The sequence below is a fragment of the Phodopus roborovskii genome, unplaced genomic scaffold (assembly GCF_943737965.1).
Source record: "Phodopus roborovskii unplaced genomic scaffold, PHOROB, whole genome shotgun sequence".
Taxonomy (NCBI): Eukaryota; Metazoa; Chordata; class Mammalia; order Rodentia; family Cricetidae; genus Phodopus; species Phodopus roborovskii.
Genome location: NW_026125295.1, coordinates 14,325,953 through 14,347,285, shown reverse-complemented (window position 1 = coordinate 14,347,285; position 21,333 = coordinate 14,325,953). Strand labels below are relative to the sequence as shown.

The 21,333-nt window shown below is 52.8% G+C and overlaps 5 protein-coding genes across 5 annotated transcripts; 4 read left to right on the top strand and 1 right to left on the bottom strand.

The window, feature by feature from the left end:
• The first annotated feature begins 470 nt into the window (after positions 1–470).
• On the top strand, positions 471–6,731 carry Hyal1 (hyaluronidase 1). The gene is made up of 5 exons (XM_051205067.1): positions 471–598; positions 1,065–1,988; positions 2,945–3,034; positions 3,196–5,026; positions 6,586–6,731. The coding sequence occupies exons 1-4, from the start codon at positions 539–541 to the stop codon at positions 3,508–3,510; spliced, it is 1,389 nt and encodes a 462-aa protein (XP_051061024.1). The 5' UTR covers positions 471–538; the 3' UTR covers positions 3,511–5,026; positions 6,586–6,731.
• Positions 5,034–10,929, top strand: Hyal3 (hyaluronidase 3). The gene is made up of 4 exons (XM_051204938.1): positions 5,034–5,420; positions 8,599–9,512; positions 10,040–10,129; positions 10,232–10,929. Exons 2-4 carry the CDS (start codon positions 8,622–8,624, stop codon positions 10,499–10,501), a joined length of 1,251 nt encoding a protein of 416 aa, XP_051060895.1. The 5' UTR covers positions 5,034–5,420; positions 8,599–8,621; the 3' UTR covers positions 10,502–10,929.
• Positions 6,268–7,926, top strand: Naa80 (N-alpha-acetyltransferase 80, NatH catalytic subunit). Its single transcript, XM_051205014.1, has one exon. It carries the CDS (start codon positions 6,791–6,793, stop codon positions 7,733–7,735), a length of 945 nt encoding a protein of 314 aa, XP_051060971.1. The 5' UTR covers positions 6,268–6,790; the 3' UTR covers positions 7,736–7,926.
• A 369-nt stretch (positions 10,930–11,298) lies between the features above and the next one.
• On the top strand, positions 11,299–16,395 carry Ifrd2 (interferon related developmental regulator 2). Its single transcript, XM_051204911.1, has 12 exons — positions 11,299–11,604; positions 13,340–13,459; positions 13,549–13,633; positions 13,740–13,864; positions 13,949–14,106; positions 14,256–14,306; positions 14,390–14,568; positions 14,643–14,748; positions 15,043–15,180; positions 15,470–15,598; positions 15,673–15,768; positions 15,888–16,395. Exons 1-12 carry the CDS (start codon positions 11,547–11,549, stop codon positions 15,966–15,968), a joined length of 1,326 nt encoding a protein of 441 aa, XP_051060868.1. The 5' UTR covers positions 11,299–11,546; the 3' UTR covers positions 15,969–16,395.
• Positions 16,396–16,486: 91 nt separating this feature from the next.
• On the bottom strand, positions 16,487–20,227 carry Lsmem2 (leucine rich single-pass membrane protein 2). Its single transcript, XM_051173456.1, has 4 exons — positions 20,206–20,227; positions 17,460–17,609; positions 17,203–17,388; positions 16,487–17,049 (listed from the first exon to the last, which is right to left on the bottom strand). Exons 1-4 carry the CDS (start codon positions 20,225–20,227, stop codon positions 16,907–16,909), a joined length of 501 nt encoding a protein of 166 aa, XP_051029413.1. The 3' UTR covers positions 16,487–16,906.
• Between the last annotated feature and the right edge of the window lie 1,106 nt (positions 20,228–21,333).

Sequence of the window (21,333 nt, the reverse complement as noted above, 5' to 3'; positions counted from 1 at the left end):
TCTTATATTTTAAAATGCCCTTTTGAAGGGCTAGGGATATAGCTCAGTGATGGAGCATTTGGCTAGCAAGCATGAAATCCTGAGTCCTATTCCCAGCACTGCACAGAGAGAGGAGGGGGGAGAAGAGGGGAGGAAGGAGGCAGGGAGAGAGGGATAAAACAAAACAAAATAAAACTTGGTTTAATGAGGAAGGGGCCCACAAAGGCAAAAGGGCCTAGAGCCTGAAACATCACAGTCAAGAGCGGTGTGGAGTACTCTGTAAGCCCTCAGGGACCACACATTTGATTGACCTATTGGTAATGTCTTCCTCCAGCCCCAGTAAGGACACAAAGCCCTCCCCCAAGTGCTGTCTGAGTGGGAGGGGCTGTAGCTAGTCCAGCCCCAGTCCTACCCTGTGCCAAGACCAGCCTATAAAGCTGGGTGGGGTGACTATAAGAGCTCAGAATTTCCCCGAAGCAGCAGCTGCAGCAGCCACAGCAGCAGCTTCTCAAAGTTGGGGTAACCAGGGCCAGTTTGTGGGACAGAATTCAGCCAAGCCATGCTTGCGCTTACACAGCGTGGCCAGGAAATCTGGAGAATGAAGCCCTTCAGTCCTGAGGTCAGCAGGGACAAGTGGGCAGCTGGCGGGTTTCCAGGGCTGGTTTCTTCTTGGTCACTTGAGCATCCCTTTTCCCAATGCTGCCAGGATTTCTGGTGGGAGAAACGTAATGGCCTCCCTTACTCATCAGGTCGGTCTGGGGCAGAGGCTCAGCTCTCAGCTCTTTTTTTCAGAAGAAATGTGACACTTCCTCTGGCCCTTGGGGGAGAAGGGTGGATAAGCTGAGGCCAAGACAAAGCTTGGAGGAAGCAGATGGCAGGGTCCCGGCCACAGAGGAGTCTCGCTTGTACCTTCCGTGGTATTGCTCCTCTCCAAGCCTCTCCTCTGCTCACTGACCTCACTGAGCCCTGCAGATCAATATTCAACTAAAATCACAGCAGGGACAAACTTCTGAGGAACCCTACCCTACTTCAAGCAGGGTTCAGAGAGTTTGATACATACCTTGAATTCTGCTTTCCTTGGCCAGGTTTCTCCAATCCCACCCCACACCACTGCAGCCCACCTGCTTTACATCTATACTCTCTTCCTGACCTTGCTCGACTTGGCCCAAGGCTTCAGAGGCTCCACGGTACCCAACAAGCCGTTCATCACTATTTGGAATGCAGATACTTACTGGTGCCTGAAGAGTTATGGAGTGGATGTGGATGTCAGTGTGTTTGATGTGATTGCCAACAAGGGGCAGAGCTTCCAAGGCCCTAACATGACTATTTTCTACAGCTGGCAGTTGGGCACCTACCCCTACTACACTTCTACCGGGGAACCCATATTTGGTGGCCTGCCCCAGAATGCCAGCCTGGTTACCCACCTCGCTTGCACATTCCAGGACATCAAGGCTGTCATGCCTGAACCTGACTTCTCAGGACTGGCAGTCATTGATTGGGAGGCATGGCGCCCACGATGGGCCTTCAACTGGGATAGCAAGGACATTTATCGACAACGCTCAGTGGCACTGGTCCAGGCAGAGCACCCTGACTGGCCAGAAAGTTTAGTGGAGGCAGCAGCTCAGGACCAGTTCCAGGAAGCTGCACAGGCCTGGATGGCAGGCACCCTCCAGCTGGGACAGGTACTGCGTCCTCATGGCCTCTGGGGCTACTATGGCTTCCCTGACTGCTACAACCACGACTTTCTAAGTCCCAATTACACAGGACAGTGCTCACAAAACATCCGTGACCAGAATGACCAGCTAAAGTGGTTGTGGAACCAGAGCTATGCCCTCTATCCCAGTGTCTACTTGCCTGCAGCACTGATGGGCACAGGGAAGGCACAGCTCTATGTTCGACATCGTGTGCAAGAGGCATTCCGTGTAGCTACAGCTTCCAGAGACCCCAATGTGCCCATCCTGCCCTATGTACAGATCTTCTATGAAATGACAAATCATCTTTTGCCCCTGGTGAGTCCTCTGTGACCTTGTCTACCTTGTCAGCCTTCCTTGTTAGGTAATAAGGCAATAGGTTCAACCCCTGAGTCACATATCACATATCTTCAGGGTACTACTATCTTTTTCTTTTTTTTCTTTTTTTTTTGGTGTGGGGAGTCAAACTCAGGGCATTGTACAAATGCTTTCCTACTGACTTAAATACCCCAGTGCTCTGTCCATTCAGTCCCACGAACATGGGGCATTTACTTTGTGCCAAGTTCTGTTTGAAGCATGGATGACTCAGAATGTAATAGAAAAATTAGTTCCTGTCTATTTACCGGCTAGACAGAGAACAGGGTCATCCCTGACCATCACCCTAGAGCAACCTCAGGTGAATGTTAGGAATAAAGAATAATGGGTTGGAACCACAGGTGGCAGGTCCCTGGTCCCATGCTCAGAGTGAGAAGACCTGCGTCCCAGGGCAGGTGATGGACTGGATAGCGGGTGGATGTGGAAACAGAGACCTGTAGACGCAACTCATATTGAAAATTTTATTAAGGGGGAGGTAAGAAAATAAAGAGACAGGACAGAAGAGAAAAAGGCAGAGGTGGGGGAGGGGGAGAAACAGGAAAATGTCCTGTCTGCCTTCTAGAAAAACAGTGGGGAAAAGAGCAGAAATGGGTAGAACCTTTCTTTTAAAGATCTAGGGTACAGCCAGGTAGTGGTGGTGCACGCCTTTAATCCCAGCAGAGGCAGGCCAATCTCTGTGAGTTGGAGGCCAGCCTGGTCTACAAAGCTACAACAGAGAAACCCTGTCTTGAAAACCCAAAAGAGCGAGCCATGTGCAGGTGGGTGAGAGGTGGGGCCAGGTTTGCCTGAATTACAGCAGTGAAGGCTGCAGATTATTTGTCCCATCCAGTGATGTGGAAGCCGTTCCCACAGGCAGGAAGGACAGTAGCATCCATAGACCCATGCGATCTCCTTCCCAGGAGGAGCTGGAACATAGCATCGGGGAGAGCGCAGCTCAGGGAGCAGCGGGTGTGGTGGTGTGGGTGAGCTCCGGAAACACCACCACCAAGGTAAGTTGAGGCCTGGGAGGAGGGGAGGACGGGTAGGGATGAGGAGAGACTCTTTGTACCCCTGAAATCCTGGCTAAGCAAAGGTAAGTACTGCTTACCTGTAAGGGCTGAGTAAGGACTAAGTGGGCTCATACAAGGCTGATACTCTCCTTCCCACCCAGGAGTCCTGCCAGACCATTAAAGAGTACATGGATTCCACACTTGGACCTTTCATCCTGAACGTGACCAGTGCAGCTGTTCTTTGCAGTGAAGCTCTATGTTCCGGCCATGGTCGCTGTGCCCGCCGTCCCAGTTATCCTGAGGCTCTGCTCACCCTCGACCCTGCCAGTTTTTCCATTCAGCTAACACACGATGGCAGGTCCCCCAGCCTCAAGGGTACCCTGTCACTTAAGGATCAGGCACAGATGGCTGTGAAGTTCAAGTGTCGATGCTATGGTGGATGGTATGGAAAGCGCTGTGAGAAGCAGGGTATGTAGTGATCAGCTGTGCCAGACTGCAGACACTGAGCAACTAACATACCCCGGGCCTACCTATGACTTCCTCAAATACAGTCACATGCACACAAGTCACAGTCAGTCAGGAGTATGCTCAACCACTGCCTTAGTCACACGGACACAGGCACACTCATAGGGCAGTCACATAGTGAGTCAGACTTAAGACACTCAGTTCTGTGCCTATAAGGAACTACTCGGCAGGATCATAGGCAAGTCCTTCAGAATCTGAGTCAGCAGTGACAAAAGGTGACATCTGTGTTTTGTCTGCTCTCTGCCAAGCCCTGTGCTACGTTAGCACTAGAAGTAGTCTAACTCACTCTTCACAATTCAAGACATGCAGGGAAAGTGAATACTTTTGTTTGTTTTGACTTTTTGAGACAGGGTTTCCCTAAATTGCTTTGGAGCCTGTCCTGGAACTCGCTCTTTAGACCAGGCTGGCCTCAAACTTACAGAGATTTGTCTGCCTCTGCCTCCCGAGTGCTGGGATTAAAGGTGCGCACCACCAATGCCCGGCTGAGTGAATACTTTTTATTTACTTATTTTTTGCTGTACTGGGAAGTGAACTTGGAACCTCACACACACACTAGGCAAATACTCTACCACTACCATATTCCTAGCCCCTGATGGTGAGTACTTTTTGTCCAGTGTTGCCCAGAAAGAAGAGACAAGCAAAGCCAGGCATGATGATGCACACTTGTAACCCCAGCACTCGGAGGCAGAGGCAGGAGTCTTTTTGAGTTCATGGCCAGCCATCCTGGTCTTCATACTGAGCTGCAGGACAACCAGGACTACATAGAGAGACTGTCTCAAAACAAAACAAACAAAACCAAGAGAGATGCATATTGAAATCTAGGCTATATGGCTCCAAAGATAGAACCTTGCACACCTACGGTGTGTTGATGTTGCCCTATGTGAGCTGGGAAAACACAATAACACTACTCTACAGGATCCTTGAATCTGCTGAGAGATACTAGCACTGCTCAACCCAGCAAACAAAGCTGTCGTATTTTACTTAGCTGTTTAATTAGCCCCTAAAATAGGCAGGTCTCAGAATCCAGAGAGCACTGGAAAGGCTCCTTTCTTTCACAAAACTCCTTTCCTTTGAGCCTGGGGTGGTGAGACCCTCAGGAAAAGCCAAACCCAGGCAAGATGTTCGAAGTCAGAAGCAGGGCCTGCAGGGGGCCGGGCCAAGAGGAGGCGGAGCCATGGCAGGAAGCTTCAGGCCTAGACGCCGCCGGAAGCGAAGAAGGCAGGGGACCGAATGGGACTGCTTTAATTCTGTTGTGACGCGCTCAGAACCAGGGGCGGGGGTCTAGGTGGTGACATTCCGGGCACGGAGGACTTAGGAGGAGGTGCGCCGTCGCCTGCGAAGACTGCTGTAAATCCTCCGTACTGCTGGGACCAGCATAGGCAGACCGAGGAATCCGAGGCAGAGACGACGGGATACCAAACCGTGCGCAGGCTGGACGCCGACCATCCCGGAGCTCGGCTTTAACATGTCAGTATCACCCTCACATCTCACACATTGCCCATCTATCCTCCCCGCGTCTGTGGTCCCCAAGTGGCCGTGTCGCCCCTCAAGTCTTACCAACGTTGGCCCTTCCCTCCAAGAGCATGCTGAGCCACACCCATCCATAATCAAGCTTTCAAAACCCCAACTCCCAAAAGATCCATGGCCTGTGTCCCATAAGGGACAGGTGCAGACCCTCTCTGAATACCCGGAGCTTCGCTCTACCTACAGTGGTGGGGCCCCGCAATGAAGGGGTTAAGCCAGTCTGGGGAACCCTGGGGCCTTGGGCTAGGCGGACCCGGAGGTTCCTCTTTCCAGACAGACCTTACTTAGCCCTAGGAGCTGGGAGGGGATGCCTCTTCTACTGAGCTGACTGTTGCAGGTAAGGGGCTTAAAGCCCAGCGTGTGGGATTTGTGTGAGGGGGTGAGAGCTGCCAGTACTCAGGCTTGGGGAAAGTTGGGAGGGAGTCAGGGGGCACTTGATGAAATAAATGAGTATAGTGGGACTCAACAGCCCACCCACTACAAGAAACCCCCAACCTAGCCCCTCCTTCCAGCAGAACCTAAAATAAGGTGGGTAAACAATGAGGTTTTAGGCATGGAGGCCTGGGTCCCCAGCCTGGTGGCCGTTGGGCACCTATAGATTTAGGAAGGAAGCCATGGGCTTATCAGGGTAACTGTGCAACTCAGGATGGAGGCAAGCAGGCTTGCAAAAGCTACATTCTGTGCAATGGGCCAAGCTGCATGCTGGGCACCAAACACAGGGACAGCTGTGTCTATGCCCAAAGTGTCCTGAGAGGACTGGAGAGGAGGGGTAGGCTCTGTTCTGCAGGAAAGGAAGGCAGTGGGGTGCAGGGAGACTGGCCTTGTGCCTGCCTGGGTCCCAGGCTCCACCTGACAGCAGGCATGGCTAGGATGGCTGGAAAGCCCAGAGCTAGAGGAGAGCTGACATGGAGGGGGAAAGAGACAGGGTAGCCCTTGGGGGTGATCTTTCTTCTGAAAAAGAAAACTCAAGTGGAAGCAAATTAGAGGTAGGATGTCTGGATCACCCTCTGCCAAGGCTTGCCAGCTACAGTCATGGACTACTAAAGATAAGACAGGCTGCTCAGCATGGTGATGGCTGATACCTGTGACCCTAGGACTTAGGAGGCTGAGACAGTTGGATCACTACTTTGAGGCAAGCGTAGACTATATACCCTGGAGAGAGAGAGACAGAGGGGGGGGGAGGGGGGACCCAAACAAAAGCCAAAGGGAGCCAGCAAGTGGGCTAGGTTGGTTAGCCTGGCACAGTGAGCTATTGTAAAGAACACTTACAACATTTGTAGGCAGAACTTGTGGGTTCTAGCACAGTCTCCAGCACTTACCATCACCACCCTCAGCCTCCCTCCAGTGTTGGGGTAGGACACTTGTACTTTCCAGTGCACGTAGGACAAGATGAAGCACACCATTCCCCAGTTCCCACATGCATGCCCCCCCCTTCCGTCAGCCCTCCTCCCCTGCCCCAACCCCGTCTTCCTGATACAGCCTAGCATGGCTGTTATCCACAGGAGGTGAACCTTGTATGAGGAGATGCCACTGCCTGGAGATTGTGACCTTACCCTCCAGCCTGGCAATGAGGCACCTGAAACCTAACAGGAAGTGACCTTGGCTTCCTGCCTGACTCAGCTGAGCCTGGATCCTACCTGTAGGCAAGAGCTGCCTCTGAGACCTGGCCCAGCCAAGCTGACCCCTACCTTAGACCCCGTGCAGCGGATGGAGCTGATCCTGAGTACCAGCCCAGCAAAGCTGACTCTAGATCCTGCATGCCAGCCAGAATTGACCCTGAGAGTCAACCTGACCAAGCTAACCCTGGATCCTGCACGCCAACCAGAGCTGTCACTGAATCCCAGGATAGCTGAGCTGACCCTGGAATCCACATGCCACCCAGAGATGACCCTCAGTCCTGGCCCAGCTGAGTTGACTCTGGATCCTGAACTCCAGGCAGAGGAGACCCCAGCCCTCAACCCAGCTGAGCTGACCCTGGAGCCTGTGCACTGCCGACCTGAGCTCCTGAGTGCTTGTGCTGACCTCATCAATGACCAGTGGCCCCGAAGCCGTGCCTCCCGTCTCCACTCCCTGGGCCAGTCCTCAGATGCCTTCCCCCTCTGCCTGATGCTGCTGAGCCCTCATCCCACACCTGAAGCATCTCCCATTGTGGTTGGCCATGCCCGCTTATCACGGGTACTGGACCAGCCCCACAGCCTCTTAGTTGAGACAGTGGTGGTAGCCCGGGCTCTGAGGGGCCGTGGCTTTGGCCGCCGCCTCATGGAGGGCTTGGAGGCTTTTGCCCGAGCCCGGGGCTTCCGTCGGCTGCACCTCACTACTCATGATCAGTTATACTTCTATGCCCATCTGGGCTACCACCTGGGCGAACCTGTGCAGGGTTTGGTCTTCACCAACCGTCGGCTGCCCACTACCTTCCTTCGTGCCTTTTCTAAGACACCCTGCCCCCAGCCACCCTGCAAGGGGCCTATCCTAGCTGCCCAAGCTGTCCCAAGGAGCTCCAAGGAACCCCCATTGCCACCACCTCCTCCCCTACCCCAGTCTCTGACCACCTCACCCCCTCCTTCACCAGGGCCCCTCCCTCAAAGCCTGCTAGAGACACGATACAGAGATCTGAAGGGATGCCCTATATTCTGGATGGAAAAAGATATCTGAAAGATAGGCGCTGTCTTTCTGGGACATTGAATTGCCCAGAACAATCCCAGCCTCAGCCCACTGGCCATATTTTAGCCCCCTAGCCCTTGGGGGCAACCTTAGTCTGTGTGTTTCCTGGGTACCAATGGGCCTGGAGGTGGGTTCAGAGCTTCGGCTCAGAGCTGTTAGTGTGGCTGAATAAAGGTTCCTTTAGGTATGGCTGTGACATTTTATTTGTTAAACCCCCTTCCCAGAGCCCTTGTCCCTGCAGAAGCCCTACTATCCAACTTGGCCCAAGAGCCATTGATGTAATATCTGTCCTTTGTTCCTCCTCCTCTTCCAGGCCCAGGTAACTGTTCCTTTCCCCTTTCACTCACTCATTACCATTCACCAAGCACTTTCTATGTGTCAAGCCCTGCACTGGACGTAGGCAGTGAGGAATTTGTAGACAGTGGTGGGGTATGTGTGTGCAGCAAGTCTCATGCTGGGAGCCCAAGTGCCCTCACTTCCCCCAGGGTCTGCGAGATGGGGAATGTTAGAGGCCTGAGTGCTGAATGTGAATTAAGCCAGGGTTGCAAGAAGGCCAGCACTGATGTTCTTAAGGCAGAGACAAGATGGGCAGGGGAAGGAAGGGGACTTGTGACAGCCATGAGTTGGGGGGGGGGAAGCCTCAGAGAACATGATGGTGCCTTACCAGAGATGGAGAACACTGGAGGGGAACAGCTCAGGATGCTTGGGCTATGAGTAATCAGGAGCCATGTTCAATCCCAGCCCGGCCCCTTTCCCTGAAGGGAAGAACTTGGGAAGCTTTCCCAGCTTTCCTTGCATGCAAAAGGCATGGCCTTGGCCATGGATGCTAAGCGCATACCCCCTCTCTCCTGCAGGTTTCCGTCTTTGTGGCACGACCATGCAGCTAGGCCTAACCCTGGTGGTGGGGGTAGCCCTATGCTTGGTGTATGGCCAGTCTTTGCTGCAGGTTCCTGAGCGTCCCTTTTCTGTGCTGTGGAATGTACCCTCAGCAAGATGTAAGGCCCACTTTGGTGTGCACCTACCACTCAATACCCTCAGCATCGTAGCCAACCATGGCCAGGATTTTCATGGCCAAAACATCACCATCTTCTACAAGAACCAGTTTGGTCTTTATCCTTATTTTGGACCTAGAGGCACAGCCCACAATGGGGGTATCCCTCAAGCTGTGTCACTAGATCGCCACTTGACACAGGCTGCCCACCAGATCCTCCACAGCCTAGGGCCTAGCTTTGCTGGCTTGGCAGTGCTGGACTGGGAAGAGTGGTATCCACTTTGGGCTGGGAACTGGGGCCCCCATCGCCAAGTCTACCGGGCAGCCTCCTTGGCTTGGGCACGGCGGGTATTTCCTGACTCGGACCCTCAGGAACAGCTCCACAAAGCCCACACTGGCTTCGAGCAGGCTGCCCGTGCACTGATGGGCCACACACTGCAGCTGGGACGGACACTTCGCCCACATGGGCTCTGGGGTTTTTATCGATACCCAGCCTGTGGCAATGGCTGGCATAATATGGCTTCCAACTACACAGGCCATTGCCATGCGGCAGCCATTACCAGAAACAACCAACTGCGATGGCTCTGGGCTGCCTCTAGTGCTATCTTTCCTAGCATCTACCTCCCACCCAGACTGCCAGCTGCCTACCATCAGGCCTTCGTCCGACACCGCCTGGAAGAGGCCTTCCGTGTAGCCCTTGTTGGGCATACACATCCTTTACCTGTTCTGGCCTATGCTCGCCTCACACACCGGAGCTCTGGGAAATTCTTGTCTCTGGTAAGTAAAAGCTGAGGTTTAGGGCTTTGAGTCCAGAGACAGCCCTGTCCCAGAAAGACTTGAAGAGAAGACTTTGCCTAAGGGACATGAGAAGTTGGTCATGGTCTAGGGGTTCAAAAAAGATCCTCCCCTGCTGGGCAATGGTGGCACAGGCCTTTAATCCCAGCACTCAGGAGGCATATCTCTGAGTTCGAGGCCAGCCTAGTGTACAGAATGAGTTCTAGGATGGTTGGAGCTATATAATTGAGACCCTGTCTCAAAAACAAGAAAACAAAAGATCCCATCCTGGAGCAGGAAGGCATGACTGTGTGCTGGGAGATCTCAATGGGTTACATAGAGTCCAGTCATTGGGTTCTAAGGACAGTCATTCTCTGGAGGTCCTGGGAAGTTACTTAGAGGCCCTGTCAAAAGAGCCCCGCTCTAGAGGCAGACTCAGTCATAGCAGTAAACCAAACGGTACCATGGCAAAGTTGGGCTCTGATGAATCTGGCCTGTCCAGCTCTGGCTTACTAGTTCTCTGCCTCCAGGATGATCTAGTGAGGACTATTGGTGTGAGTGCAGCGCTGGGCGCCGCTGGAGTGGTGCTCTGGGGAGACCTGAGCTTCTCCAGCTCTGAGGTGAGCATTGCCCTTTCTTCATGCACATGCTGGAGTCCTAAGTGAAGGGAAGCCATGCCAAGTCATAGAGAAGGAGCAATGACATATCTCTTCTCTCCTTAGGAGGGATGCTGGCGTCTCCACGACTACCTAGTGAGCACTTTAGGCCCCTATGTGATCAATGTGACAAAGGCTGCCATGGCCTGCAGCCACCAACGATGCCATGGCCATGGTCGCTGTACCCGGAGAGACCCAGTACAAATGAAAGCCTTTCTGCATCTGAAGCCAGATGGTAGTCTTGGAGCTTGGAAGTCCTTCAGATGCCGTTGTTACTTGGGTTGGGCTGGTCCTACCTGCCAGGAGCCTAAACCTGAGCCTAAGGAAGCAACATAAAAGTCAGGAGTCCCTGCCCTTGGTTCTTGTCTCTGCTGCCACTTTCTCAGCCCTAGAGGAATTCCCATTTATGCTTTGTTTAACTACTAGAACTTTCCCAAAAACATAGGCCATTTCCACCAACACACCTTCCCTCAGAAATTCCTGAGGAATAGACAGGGCCTAATAAAAATATAAAACCAGACTCAGAGCCCTCTGAGATCATCTGACTTAAGACAATAAAGCTGCCCCAGGGAGTCAGTTCCAGACATTTAAGTTTGCCAGCCGGCCTAGGGCTGTGTTCCTATATCTCAGTGCATCTACTGAGAAGTCCTACCTAAGGGGAAGAGAGACAACTCCCAACACACACGCATATACACATACGCACGCACGTTTGCGCCCCTGCCCAAAAAAAAAAAAAAAAAAAAAAAAAAGAAAAAAAAAATTAAGCTAAAGTCTGTTCAATGCTAAGCTATTATCTGTACTCTCATCCATAAAATCGCTCTTCTGTTACCTGAAGTTTGTCTGTTCTCACTATTCTACCAAGTATCAAACCCTGGCTCAAGTATCAAACGCAGATGGCTCATTTCAAGGACCTAGCGATGCTTCCAGCAAGGAGTCAAACTACCAAGTTAGCTATGAACCCAGGAGACGCGGGAACCGGAGTTGGGGGAGGAGGGGCAAAGAGGGTACACAGGGCATTGTGGGTAAATAGTTTAGCTGGAGCGGCGTCGGCTTGTGTACCTCCAGAATGGACTACGATTCCCGTCGTGCACTGCGCTCAACTCGGGCCGCCCTAATCCGTGTGCGCAGACGCCTGGGGAGAGTAGTTTCGGCCGCGTGGATGTGGAACTGAACCGGGTGGCGGGGAACTCACCTTCCCAGCGACCCGTTTGGCAGGGCGGGGCGCCTCACGAAGATGGTGGCGCGCGCGGCGTGTGGCTCCTGTCGTCTTCCCCAGTCTCAACTCAGCGCACCGGCCAGCGTTTCGCTGGTTTGGAGTCCCCGCCCTCCGGGTCCCTGACCCCGCGCCCCTTTTCGGTGTCCCCGACTCCTGGTCCCAAGAATGCCTCGTGCTCGTAAAGGCAGTGCGCTCCGCAAGGGCGGTCAGCGCCGTGGAGGAGGTGAGTCCGGGGGCTCTGGTAGAATTGTTCAGTAGTGAGCGGGGACGTTTTGTGGTTCCCTTTGGATGTCACCGAGGGTCTTGGGTTGGCAACTCTTCCGGGATCAGCCCAGTGCAACCTCCCGAAACTCTGCTAAGGCTCGCACGTGCCCTAGCAGGCATTGGCCACGTGTGCGCTCTACTTGAGCTCATTCCCAGCTGTTTTTCGAAATCCCGCGCCCGCAGCGGTGATTTGGCCAGCATTTAAGGACCTAGGTTTTCTCATCGCCACGGGGGTGGACAACCACACTAGACAAAGGCGTGTAGCCAGCCCCTTTGCCAAATACTATTGCATTTGGTAGACTGCACAGGGAAGTTAGCAGAGAGGCCTCGTCTGTTCTGTACAGAATGGAGGCCTTAGCAACTGGCCTGGAGACTGGGTGGACATCTAAGAGCCTGAGGCCGTCTTGAGTCTCCTTATCAGTCTCAACCAGAAGCATGTAAACAAGCTAATTCTTCTGAGATAGAGTGTCTGCCGAGCACAGTTTTGATCTGACTGCCACCCTAATGTGGCTCGGGTCTGGGGCCATTTAGTAGTGTAATGACATTTTCACAAGGTCTAGTACAAAAACCAGTTACTGAATGGTGTCAAGGCAGAATCACGGGAAGCCCTGTGAGTGGAGCTTCTGGGTGAGACCTGAGAAGGTAAAGAGCCCCAGGCAGAGAGCCTGTTGTGCAAAGGCCTGGCAGCCAAGAGGATCACAGTACAGCCAACACAAGGGGAAGTCTGGGCTGTTTGGACAAGTAGTATAGTAAGAGTAGAGGTGAACAGAAGTCAATGTGTGGGCTGAACTTTTTCCAGCAGGCAGCTAATGTTAATAGTCCCTAAGATGTAAGGACTGCCACCAGATCAGAACCTGCCCAGGGCTCTGCTGCACTAGCAGTTCCAAAGCCAGTCCTTGGCCCTGGAGAGAATTTACACACAGCAATGTTCATGCCCTACTGACACTTTGAGAGCCCCTTATGTTTGCTGCTTTTTCAAATGGTTACATGGGGAAGAGCGTCTTCTGGTCTTCAAGGCTGGGAGGAGCCATTGTGTCTATCTGACGTTGATGGCCCTGAGTGAACCAAAGGAAACTCAGAAAACAGTATATTTGAAGCACAAAGCACCCAGCATACCCACCGGGAGCTGGGCTTCTGCTTCCAGAGTTGATAGGTAGTGTAGCAGAGCCATTACAAGTCACTTGTTTGCACCTGTTACGCCTGGGACGGGGTGCTGTTTCAGCCATGCTTTAAAGGCAGGACAACCGGTCAAATGACACCTCTGCTAAGGCGGGGAGGGGGCACGGACACTAAGGGTGTACCTAATGGAAAGCACAAGACCTTGGCTCAGTTTAAACTCCTGGGTCTGTCTAGTACTATAACCTGAGCTCTAACCTTTACACTGCTTACTTTTGAGCATAATCTAGACTGTGCTACAGGTCCCTTCCGCTCTCCTTAAAGCAGACTGTGCCCTTCTGGGGTCTCCACTCACCAAGTCTGCCAGATTGTCCCTGGGTAGGCCTAGCAGCTGTGTTCTCTAGCAGAGAGACCTCCTTCTCTTTTTCTACCACTTTCTAATTCAAGTCCCATGTGTCAGCCCCTGTGATGCTTAACCTAGCCATGGTTTGCTCATCTCCAAGATGAAGTTAAACAAGGTACCCTGAGTCATCCCTCGCCAGTGCAGGCTGGTCAGATAGCGATTTTACATTGCCCAGGTGCCAAGAGCAGTACCCAAGCTGACTCGGGTTCCAGTGAGGATGAAGCAGCCAGCGAGGCCCGGAGTACTACCAGTGAATGCCCCAGCCTGCTCAGTACCACTGCAGAGGACTGCCTGGGTGAGAGCAAACTTGAAGTTTGACGGGGAACTCAGTGAGGGCTCCACTGGACAAGGGCAGGGTTCAGTGATGACCAGCTGGCTTTGCAGGTGGAGAAGCTGTGGATGAGCAGAGCCAGCAGGAAACCTTGGAGGAAAAGCTGAAAGATCACGTGGACTGCCTCACTGACAAGAGGTACCTCTGGCGGCTGGCCAGCCTCTACACGTAAAGCCCTGCTCAGCCTCTGGCAAATGGAACTAAGGGAGCAGTCGCCCACATGAACCCTTTCTCCACCTCCTAGTGCCAAGACCCGGCAAGGAGCTCTTGAGAGCCTGCGCCTGGCCCTGGCCTCCCACCTGCTTCCTGACTTCTTGCTGGAGCGCAGCCTCACGCTGGCGGATGCCCTGGAAAAGTGCCTTAAGAAAGGTCAAGTCCTGGGCACTTGGGGAACCCTCTCGCTAGGCAGGTGTTGACGCTTGCTGCGTGCGCTAACTGGAAAGCATCCTGTAGGGAAGGGTGAAGAACAGGCTCTGGCCGCTGCTGTGCTAGGCCTGCTCTGTGTGCAGTTGGGCCCTGGACCCAAGGGTGAGGAGCTGTTCCATAGCCTGCAGCCGCTGCTGATCTCGGTGCTCAGTGACAGTACAGCAAGCCCCGCTGCCCGGCTCCATGTGAGTGTTTTCACGTCCCATGGTCCCTCGTCCCAGAGCAGGGTGCCGGGTTCTACCTGTCTTCGACTTCCTCCTCTAAAGAGAGAGAGCCTCATATGATGTTTCTGATGTTGACCCATGGTAGCCTAGCTGTGTCCTCTTCCCAACAGTGTGCTTCTGCTCTTGGTTTGGGCTGCTATGTGGCTGCCACCGATGTCCAGGTAAGAGGACTTTGGACGTGGGTGGTGTAGTAACTAGACTCAGTAGCCGTGTCTAAAGCACTCCCGTCTCCTTGTGCTCCTAGGACCTGGTCTCTTGCTTGGCCTGCTTGGAGGGCATTTTCAGCTGGTCCTGTGGCTCTACTGGCTCCCCTGCTGCCCTGGTCCCCGCCAGCCTACATGGTCTGCTCTGTGCTGCCCTACAGGCCTGGGCATTGCTGCTCACCATCTGTCCTAATACCCACATCAGCCACATCCTTGACAGGTAGGGGGAGTGGGAGGGAGTTGGGAAGGGGAACCCTCAACCTATACATGAAGCTTAGCTTGCCATTCCCTTAGGCAGCTGCCCCGGCTGCCGAAGCTCTTGGCCAGTGAAAGTGTGAACCTGCGGATTGCTGCTGGAGAAGCCATCGCACTGCTCTTTGAGCGTGCCCGGGACCTTGAGGTGCAAGGGGAGTGCCTGCTGGCACCACTCACCATCCCAGACTGTTTGCAGAACATGCCACAGAAAGCCCAGCGGCCTTGGGTCGTTTTGTAGGGGAGGGTACCCCAACACTTATCACGCACATGCTAGGTGCTATAGTGGAGATTCTGAGCAGAGGTGAACTGGGGGGGGGGGGGGTACCAGAAGAGGAGCCGGGCAGAGGAGAGCAGTGAGTGGGAAAAAAACTCGGGCAACACTATGCTCTCTTCCGGAAGAATTCAAGCTTCTGCCTAACACCTCGTTGCCCCCACATAGGAGGACTTTGTTTATGAGGACATGGAGGCTCTCTGTGGCTCCCTGCGTACTCTAGCCACTGACAGCAATAAGTACCGTGCCAAGATTGACCGGCGACGCCAGCGCTCCATTTTCCGAGCTGTGCTGCACTTTGTCGAGGTGCCTGTGAGAACATGAATATTCCTGTGTCCCCAAGGGTTGGGCATGGTGGTCCACACCTATAATCCACCCTTGACCTCCTCACCCACTGCCTACCTCCACCCCCACAGTCAGGAGGCAGAGGCATGCTGGTGAATTCCAGGACAGCTAGGGCTACATAGACCTTGTCTCAACACCCCCTCGTAATGAGTGAGAGTGTGTGTGTGTGTGTGTGTGTGTGTGTGTGTGTGTGTGTGTGTGTTTCTCAGGCATGTTAGCCAATCCCAATCATGGTTCCTCTACCCTGTAGGGTGGTGAATGTGAAGAGGAAACAATCCGCTTTGGACTGGAAGTTCTCTGCATAGACAGCTGGGCTCGCCACCGCATCTACACAGCCTTCAAGGACGTGTTGGGCTCAGGCATGCACTATCACCTCCAGGTGAGGGAACACATGGGCAGGTCTACCCAGCTCCACTGCTTTAGACTGCTGTTAGCTAACTGCCTTGTCTTCAGAACAACGAGCTTCTCCGTGACATCTTTGGCCTGGGCCCTGTGCTGGTGCTGGATGCTGCTACCCTGAAGGCCTGCAAGATCTCACGTTTTGAAAAGGTTTGCATCTTGGGTACCTGTACCTTGCCTCCTGGCCCCTGGAGGCCTCGAGCTGTAGGTGGGCTACAGGAGGGGCCCACCCAAGGTTTACCAGGCCCCCGTGTTTGCCTCTTCCACAGCACCTGTACAATGCTGCAGCCTTCAAAGCCCGGACTAAGGCTCGGAGTCGTGCGAGGGACAAGCGGGCAGATGTCCTGTGAAGCAGACTGGCCAATGAGAGCTACTGATACCTTTACCATATTTTTAACAAAAGACAATGCGAGAACTGGTCCCTGCCAGGGATTGTCACTTTATTTTTTTTTTTTTTAATGATGAAACCAAAAATAGACAAATGTGGGAGGGGCCACGGGATCAGGACACTTAAGACTCTGGCCCTTAGCGTCTGCACTCATCCTGTCCTGTCTCAGGTGAAACCAAATGTGTGCCAGTCCCAGAGCTGGGGGCAGGTGAGAAAGGACTGTCCCTTTTCTTTTTTCAGACCTGCCCCCTGGGGCCCACTTCTCTGGGGGGGGGGTCTGGCACCTGTCCACCATGGCATAGGGTAGGCAAAGCTGCCTAAAATGGATGTGTGTGCTGATTTTTAAAAATAAGAGAGAATTAAACAGGACTTATTCCCCAGGACCTTTATCCTGAATCTTGCTTGCCTTCCTTCTCATCTACCACCCTAGGCTTAGCCCCAGCTAGATCTCAATTTCACCTTTGTCCTTCAAGGGAATCTCTGCTATGTGGTTCCCCACCCTCCCCCCAACTCAGCCTAGCTTGTCTGAGAGCTGAGACTGGACCCCCCACTGGGAGGCCTGGCAGAGTGGTGGGTGGCTGAGCAGGGACAGCTATTTCTAGCCTTCTGAAATCTCCTATCAGGGGTGGCCAGGGGGTGCTGACAGGCCATAGGAGGAGCCAGGAGGAGGCTGGTGCCCCATCCTCTGACCTTTGGCTATCCAAAGCAGGGCCTTGGCAGCAGAAGGCTTGGTCAGGCCTAGTCTGAAGAGGTCAAGAGAGACAGGCAGCTGTGAGTCACATCAGGCTCTTGTACAAAAATGTCACCGAGGAAGTAGTGTAGGTGTAGCCTTCAGTGGGAGAAAGGAGACCTGCCAAAGGTCCCTTTATCCCCCTCACATGTTTCACTGCAAACGGCATGTCAGCTGGGTGCGCTGGGTGCCCGAGCTTCGCTGGAGTTGAGTCTCCTTAGCTGGCTGAGGCTAGCCAGGCGCAATTTGAGCAGAGTCTCCTCTTGCGTTTGCAGTGTGTGTGCCAAGACCCTCAGGGATTCGCTCTGCAGCACTGGGGGTGGGAAGACAGTGGTGGGACCTTGTCAGATCATGTGCGGAAGCAGCTCCTCTCCAACCGGGGGGGGGGGGGCACCGCCCACTGACCCTGGCCCCACCCTTCATCGCTGCATTTACACCCTGGGTTCCCAGCCCTGCCTGTCCCTACCACTTATGTAGACCGCCAGGATGGCTAATGCCAGGCAGGTGAATACCAGCAGTGCCAATAGCAGTAGGAACCCCCCACGGCCACATATGGGGCTGCAACCAGCTTGGGTGCACAGTGATGGCGGCAAGACACTCAGAAGCTCTTCCCATGTCTGTGCCTCTTCAGCCAGACAGGGCTGTAGTGAACCTGCAGGGAGGGTGGTTTGTCAGGAAGGTGGTACCCACAGCAATTTTCCCACCTCCCCTCCGCATCCTTACCTCCACTGTGTAGATCACTGATGGACTCCACGCGGTGCAGACGCACCTCCTCCACGTGGTTAGGAGCCAGTGCTCCCCTGCCCCTCTGGTTCTGCGTGGGCAACACAGTGTCTATAGGGACAGGGACTGATTTGAGCAAACAAGTCACTCCTTACCTTGTAGGTAAGTCCAGGCGGCAGGAACTTGGGATATATGGGGACTTTACCAGTGGCATTTGGTTCCAAATTCCCCACAGTTTCAGGAATGACTCTTAGTTTGGATTTAGGGTTCCAAAAGCTTAGTCTGTGCATAAGGGCTCTTGACATGCTCCCATGTTCACATTGAGGCATTTCTCTGCCTGCCTATTGCATCAACCTAAGTTCATCAACCTAAGCCCATGGCAATAGAGAGTTTGCTCTCTGGCCTGACCGGATAACATGGTGCCTACTCCTAGGCAAAGGCAACTGCAATCTAGCAATTCCTCCTTGTTTGGTTCTGCTTTCCTAACACAATGATTCAGCCTCTCTTACTGGAGCCCTGCTGTTTTCACTCAACAGCACTGCGGGAGTTCCCTTTTTTCTTAATAGTTTCATATAACTTTGAGGACTCCTGGCCTCCCTCTGAGGATATCTGGGCATTTAGGTTGTTTCCAATTCCCTTTGGAAATTAACCCCCAGGAACATCAATCATTAAATGTGAAGGTTTCCACTTTGCTGGAAGTTATTGAGGACAATTCTCAGAAGCGGACTCACTGGCCCTGTTAAACCTGTCATCAGAACTGTCCTCTGAAAGGCCTATCCAGAGCCCAGCAGTACAGCATCCCCACCATAGGTATCCCGCCGTAAAAAAGGATTGTATGTGTGTGCACACAGAAGCCAGAGGTCTCACTGACCTGGCACAGGAACTCAACAGGGTAGGCTCACTAACCAGAGTCCCAGGAACGCTTGTCTCCACCTCACCAGACCTGGGATGAGAAGTGTATATCCCTATGTGCCCTGCAGTCCCAGACAGGGATTAACAGACAGCATCTCTCTTTTGCTTGTGAGGATGCCAAGGGGCAGCTTCAAGCACATCATGGGCCCCAGAGAAATAAACTCGGGTCCCTCATGCATGCAAGCTTTTTACGGAGCTAAACCAGACCCTGTATGCACAGACCTTTACCTATACTTGCTATAATCTGCGAGATGAGAAACAGCTTGATTGTTGCCTAGGGAGCCTGACTAATGTGTGTAATTACCGATTCACAGGTTCTGCCCATTTAGTCACTGACTCTTTATGGTTCCCTCATGGTTATATTTATTTCAGATTTTATTTTGTTTTTGAGATAGTGTCTCACTGTGTGACCTTTATAGCCTAAGCTATGTGGTTGTGTGTTAGTGGTGTGTGTGTATAGTGGATGCCCACATGTATTTAGACACTGTGTATATGTGTAGAGAACAGAGGAGGACTATTCCTCTGAGGCAGGGTCTCTTCATGAGGCTGGAAGTCAGGCTGTTTGGGTTTTTTTGTTTTTTGTTTTTGTTTGTTTGTTTTTTTGATAAGGGTGGCTGGCAACCAAGTCCCAATGATCCTCCTGCCTCCACTTCCCAATATATACACAGCACTGGGGTTATAAGGCACTCAAGACCACACCTGGGGTATTAAAGGCAGCAGCGCCACCACCGCCAACTCTGACCTTCATGGTTATACAGGAAGTGCTTTTAATCACTGAGCCATCTCTCACCTTCCCCCCACAACCCTTTTTTGAGATAGCCTCAGAAAGTTCCCAGACTGGTATTGAGTTCCTGGTTAACTCAAGTTACCTTTCTGCCTCAGCCTTCCAATCACTATCAATATATCTGTGACTTTTAAATAACTATAGCTATGCTTTCTACTGGCATAATTGGACTGGATATTTATTTTTGAAACAGCCTCACTATGTAACCCTGCTAGCCTAGAACTCATTATACAGACCAGGCTGGCCTTGATCTCACAGAGATACTCCTGCCTGTGCCTCCCAAGTGTGCACCTCCAAGGCCTTCTGTTGGAGTTTGTTGTTTTAGTTCTGGCTCCACAAGAGCTCCTGATGCTTGCAGAGGCATAGTTAATGGTGTGCCAGGGCACTGGGTAAGGGTGGCTTTGGGCCCTCTAATGGCTTGACATTCTCACAAGCAATTCAAACAAAAGCAGATGCTGTCAGTCCTTAAGCCTGGCTGATGGGCTGTAGGTGACATTAAATATCCTCTATGCACTGAAATGCTTCTCCCATACCTTATATTTGAATATATTTTACTTGCTACAGACAAAAACACATGGTAGATGTTACAGTTCAATCATTGCCACCGCCCCATAAAAGGTAGACACCCCCCCCCTTGGTAGAGGGCGTGGCCCTTTCTCTGGTTAGAACAGGCCAGCGGCCTGTCTTCTTCCCAGTCCCTGGGCCAGATGTTGAAATGCTTCCTGGAACCACTGTATCCCAATCCCAGCTTCTTTGCTGAAGGACAGCTAAACTGCTTGGCAGCTCCTCAGATGCTCGCACCCACTGGGGTATAGTTGACCCATTCTTAGATGGAGAGCTGTGATCTCTCCCCCTGGCCCATAGCAAGGAGAACTGAGGCAGGACCTGAAAAAGGGATTTCTAAGTATGGCAGGCCCATTCTTTGTCTGTGCATAGGGATTGGTCCCTAGAACCGGTATGAAAAGACTACTCAAGGCCACGAGGTCTCTCCATGAGCCACAGGGCCATAGGACTAGAGCCCTGTCCACCCCCGTGGCTATCCTCTCCTACCTTCTTGGGTCTCCTCGGGCATGGCAGTTGATAGATACAGTCAGGGGTCCAGTGAGACTGCCCAGTAGCAGAACTGGACAAAAACAGCAGTGGCTCCTTTAGGATCCTGGGAAAGGCCTGGCTGTCTCCCAACCTGGTCTTAAAATAGGTCTGAGCTCACTTTCCTGGGCTATATTTAGAGGGGGCATCTCTGAGCCATGAAAAGGGGCAGAGTGACCCAGATGGGGTGGCCTCCACTACCTGTTTGGTGATGGGACTCAGCCAAGAGCAAGCTCCTGCTAGCACACGGGAACGTCTCTGAAAACCATAGCAACTGTGTACACACCTGGGCCTTGAGGCCTCCATCCAGGTGAGCATGCCGCATATGCCATGGAGCTATGACAGAAAAGAAACCCTGCATATCTCCCCTCAGCCATCCCTCACTCCCATAGACCCTTTACCCACAGCCCAGCCATCTCCTTCCTGCAAATGTGAGATGAGTGTCCTCCATCGTGTGACCAGCTAGAACCAGGTATTGGGTTGGGGGAGGTGGGCAATACCACCTTAGAGATCTGGCAGCCCCACAAGTGACACTCATGCTGGCCAGTGGGCAGACTGCAATTAAATGCTGGTATTTCTAGTATTAAACTGTAGCCTTAGGTAAAGAGAACCTTGAGACAGGCCTCTGTTTTCCCATCTGTAAAACAGGAGCAAGGGTTCCTAGTCAATTGTACTGAGAATAAAAAATGCAGAGACTAATGTACTTAGTGCAAAGTAGTCTTGGTTTTCCCTCCCCCTCCTCTCCACAAGGGCGTAACAGGCCACGGGGGTCATGCGAGGATGTACAGCAACTTTGGTCACTCTTGAAGGGAGCTGGTCCAGTTTCCAGGCCTGAGTCAGTGTGTGAGCTCTGTTCTGCTCCTTCTCGACTGTGCAAAGCAAGACTGTGTGTGTGTGTAGGGTCTACCTTCCAAAACATCCTGCATCCATCACGTGACACTCTCTTATTAGCCTCCTTGTTTTCCTCAGACTTGGCGGGCTTGTTCCCCTGCTCCAAGCTTTGCACTGACTGGTTCTTCCATCCTGGAATGTTCTGCCTCCGGACATCCTGTGACTGGTTCTGACTGGTTCCCTCTTATCTTTCGGCTC

What these genes read in the sequence shown, in the direction of transcription:
- Ifrd2 (XM_051204911.1), top strand. Translation starts at nt 11,547, where the DNA reads ATGCCTCGTGCTCGTAAAGGCAGTGCGCTCCGCAAGGGCGGTCAGCGC. An exon ending in GACTGCCTCACTGACAAGAG is followed by an intron (nt 13,634 to 13,739) that starts GTACCTCTGGCG and finishes TCCACCTCCTAG; the next exon opens with TGCCAAGACCCGGCAAGGAG. An exon ending in GGAAAAGTGCCTTAAGAAAG is followed by an intron (nt 13,865 to 13,948) that starts GTCAAGTCCTGG and finishes AGCATCCTGTAG; the next exon opens with GGAAGGGTGAAGAACAGGCT.
- Lsmem2 (XM_051173456.1), bottom strand. Translation starts at nt 20,227, where the DNA reads ATGCCCGAGGAGACCCAAGAAG. An exon ending in GCCCGAGGAGACCCAAGAAG is followed by an intron (nt 17,610 to 20,205) that starts GTAGGAGAGGAT and finishes CTACAAGGTAAG; the next exon opens with GAGTGACTTGTTTGCTCAAA. An exon ending in CAGTGATCTACACAGTGGAG is followed by an intron (nt 17,389 to 17,459) that starts GTAAGGATGCGG and finishes CCCTCCCTGCAG; the next exon opens with GTTCACTACAGCCCTGTCTG.
- Hyal1 (XM_051205067.1), top strand. Translation starts at nt 539, where the DNA reads ATGCTTGCGCTTACACAGCGTGGCCAGGAAATCTGGAGAATGAAGCCC. An exon ending in TGAAGCCCTTCAGTCCTGAG is followed by an intron (nt 599 to 1,064) that starts GTCAGCAGGGAC and finishes TTCCTTGGCCAG; the next exon opens with GTTTCTCCAATCCCACCCCA. An exon ending in CCGGAAACACCACCACCAAG is followed by an intron (nt 3,035 to 3,195) that starts GTAAGTTGAGGC and finishes CTTCCCACCCAG; the next exon opens with GAGTCCTGCCAGACCATTAA.
- Naa80 (XM_051205014.1), top strand. Translation starts at nt 6,791, where the DNA reads ATGGAGCTGATCCTGAGTACCAGCCCAGCAAAGCTGACTCTAGATCCT.
- Hyal3 (XM_051204938.1), top strand. Translation starts at nt 8,622, where the DNA reads ATGCAGCTAGGCCTAACCCTGGTGGTGGGGGTAGCCCTATGCTTGGTG. An exon ending in CTGGGAAATTCTTGTCTCTG is followed by an intron (nt 9,513 to 10,039) that starts GTAAGTAAAAGC and finishes CTCTGCCTCCAG; the next exon opens with GATGATCTAGTGAGGACTAT. An exon ending in TGAGCTTCTCCAGCTCTGAG is followed by an intron (nt 10,130 to 10,231) that starts GTGAGCATTGCC and finishes TTCTCTCCTTAG; the next exon opens with GAGGGATGCTGGCGTCTCCA.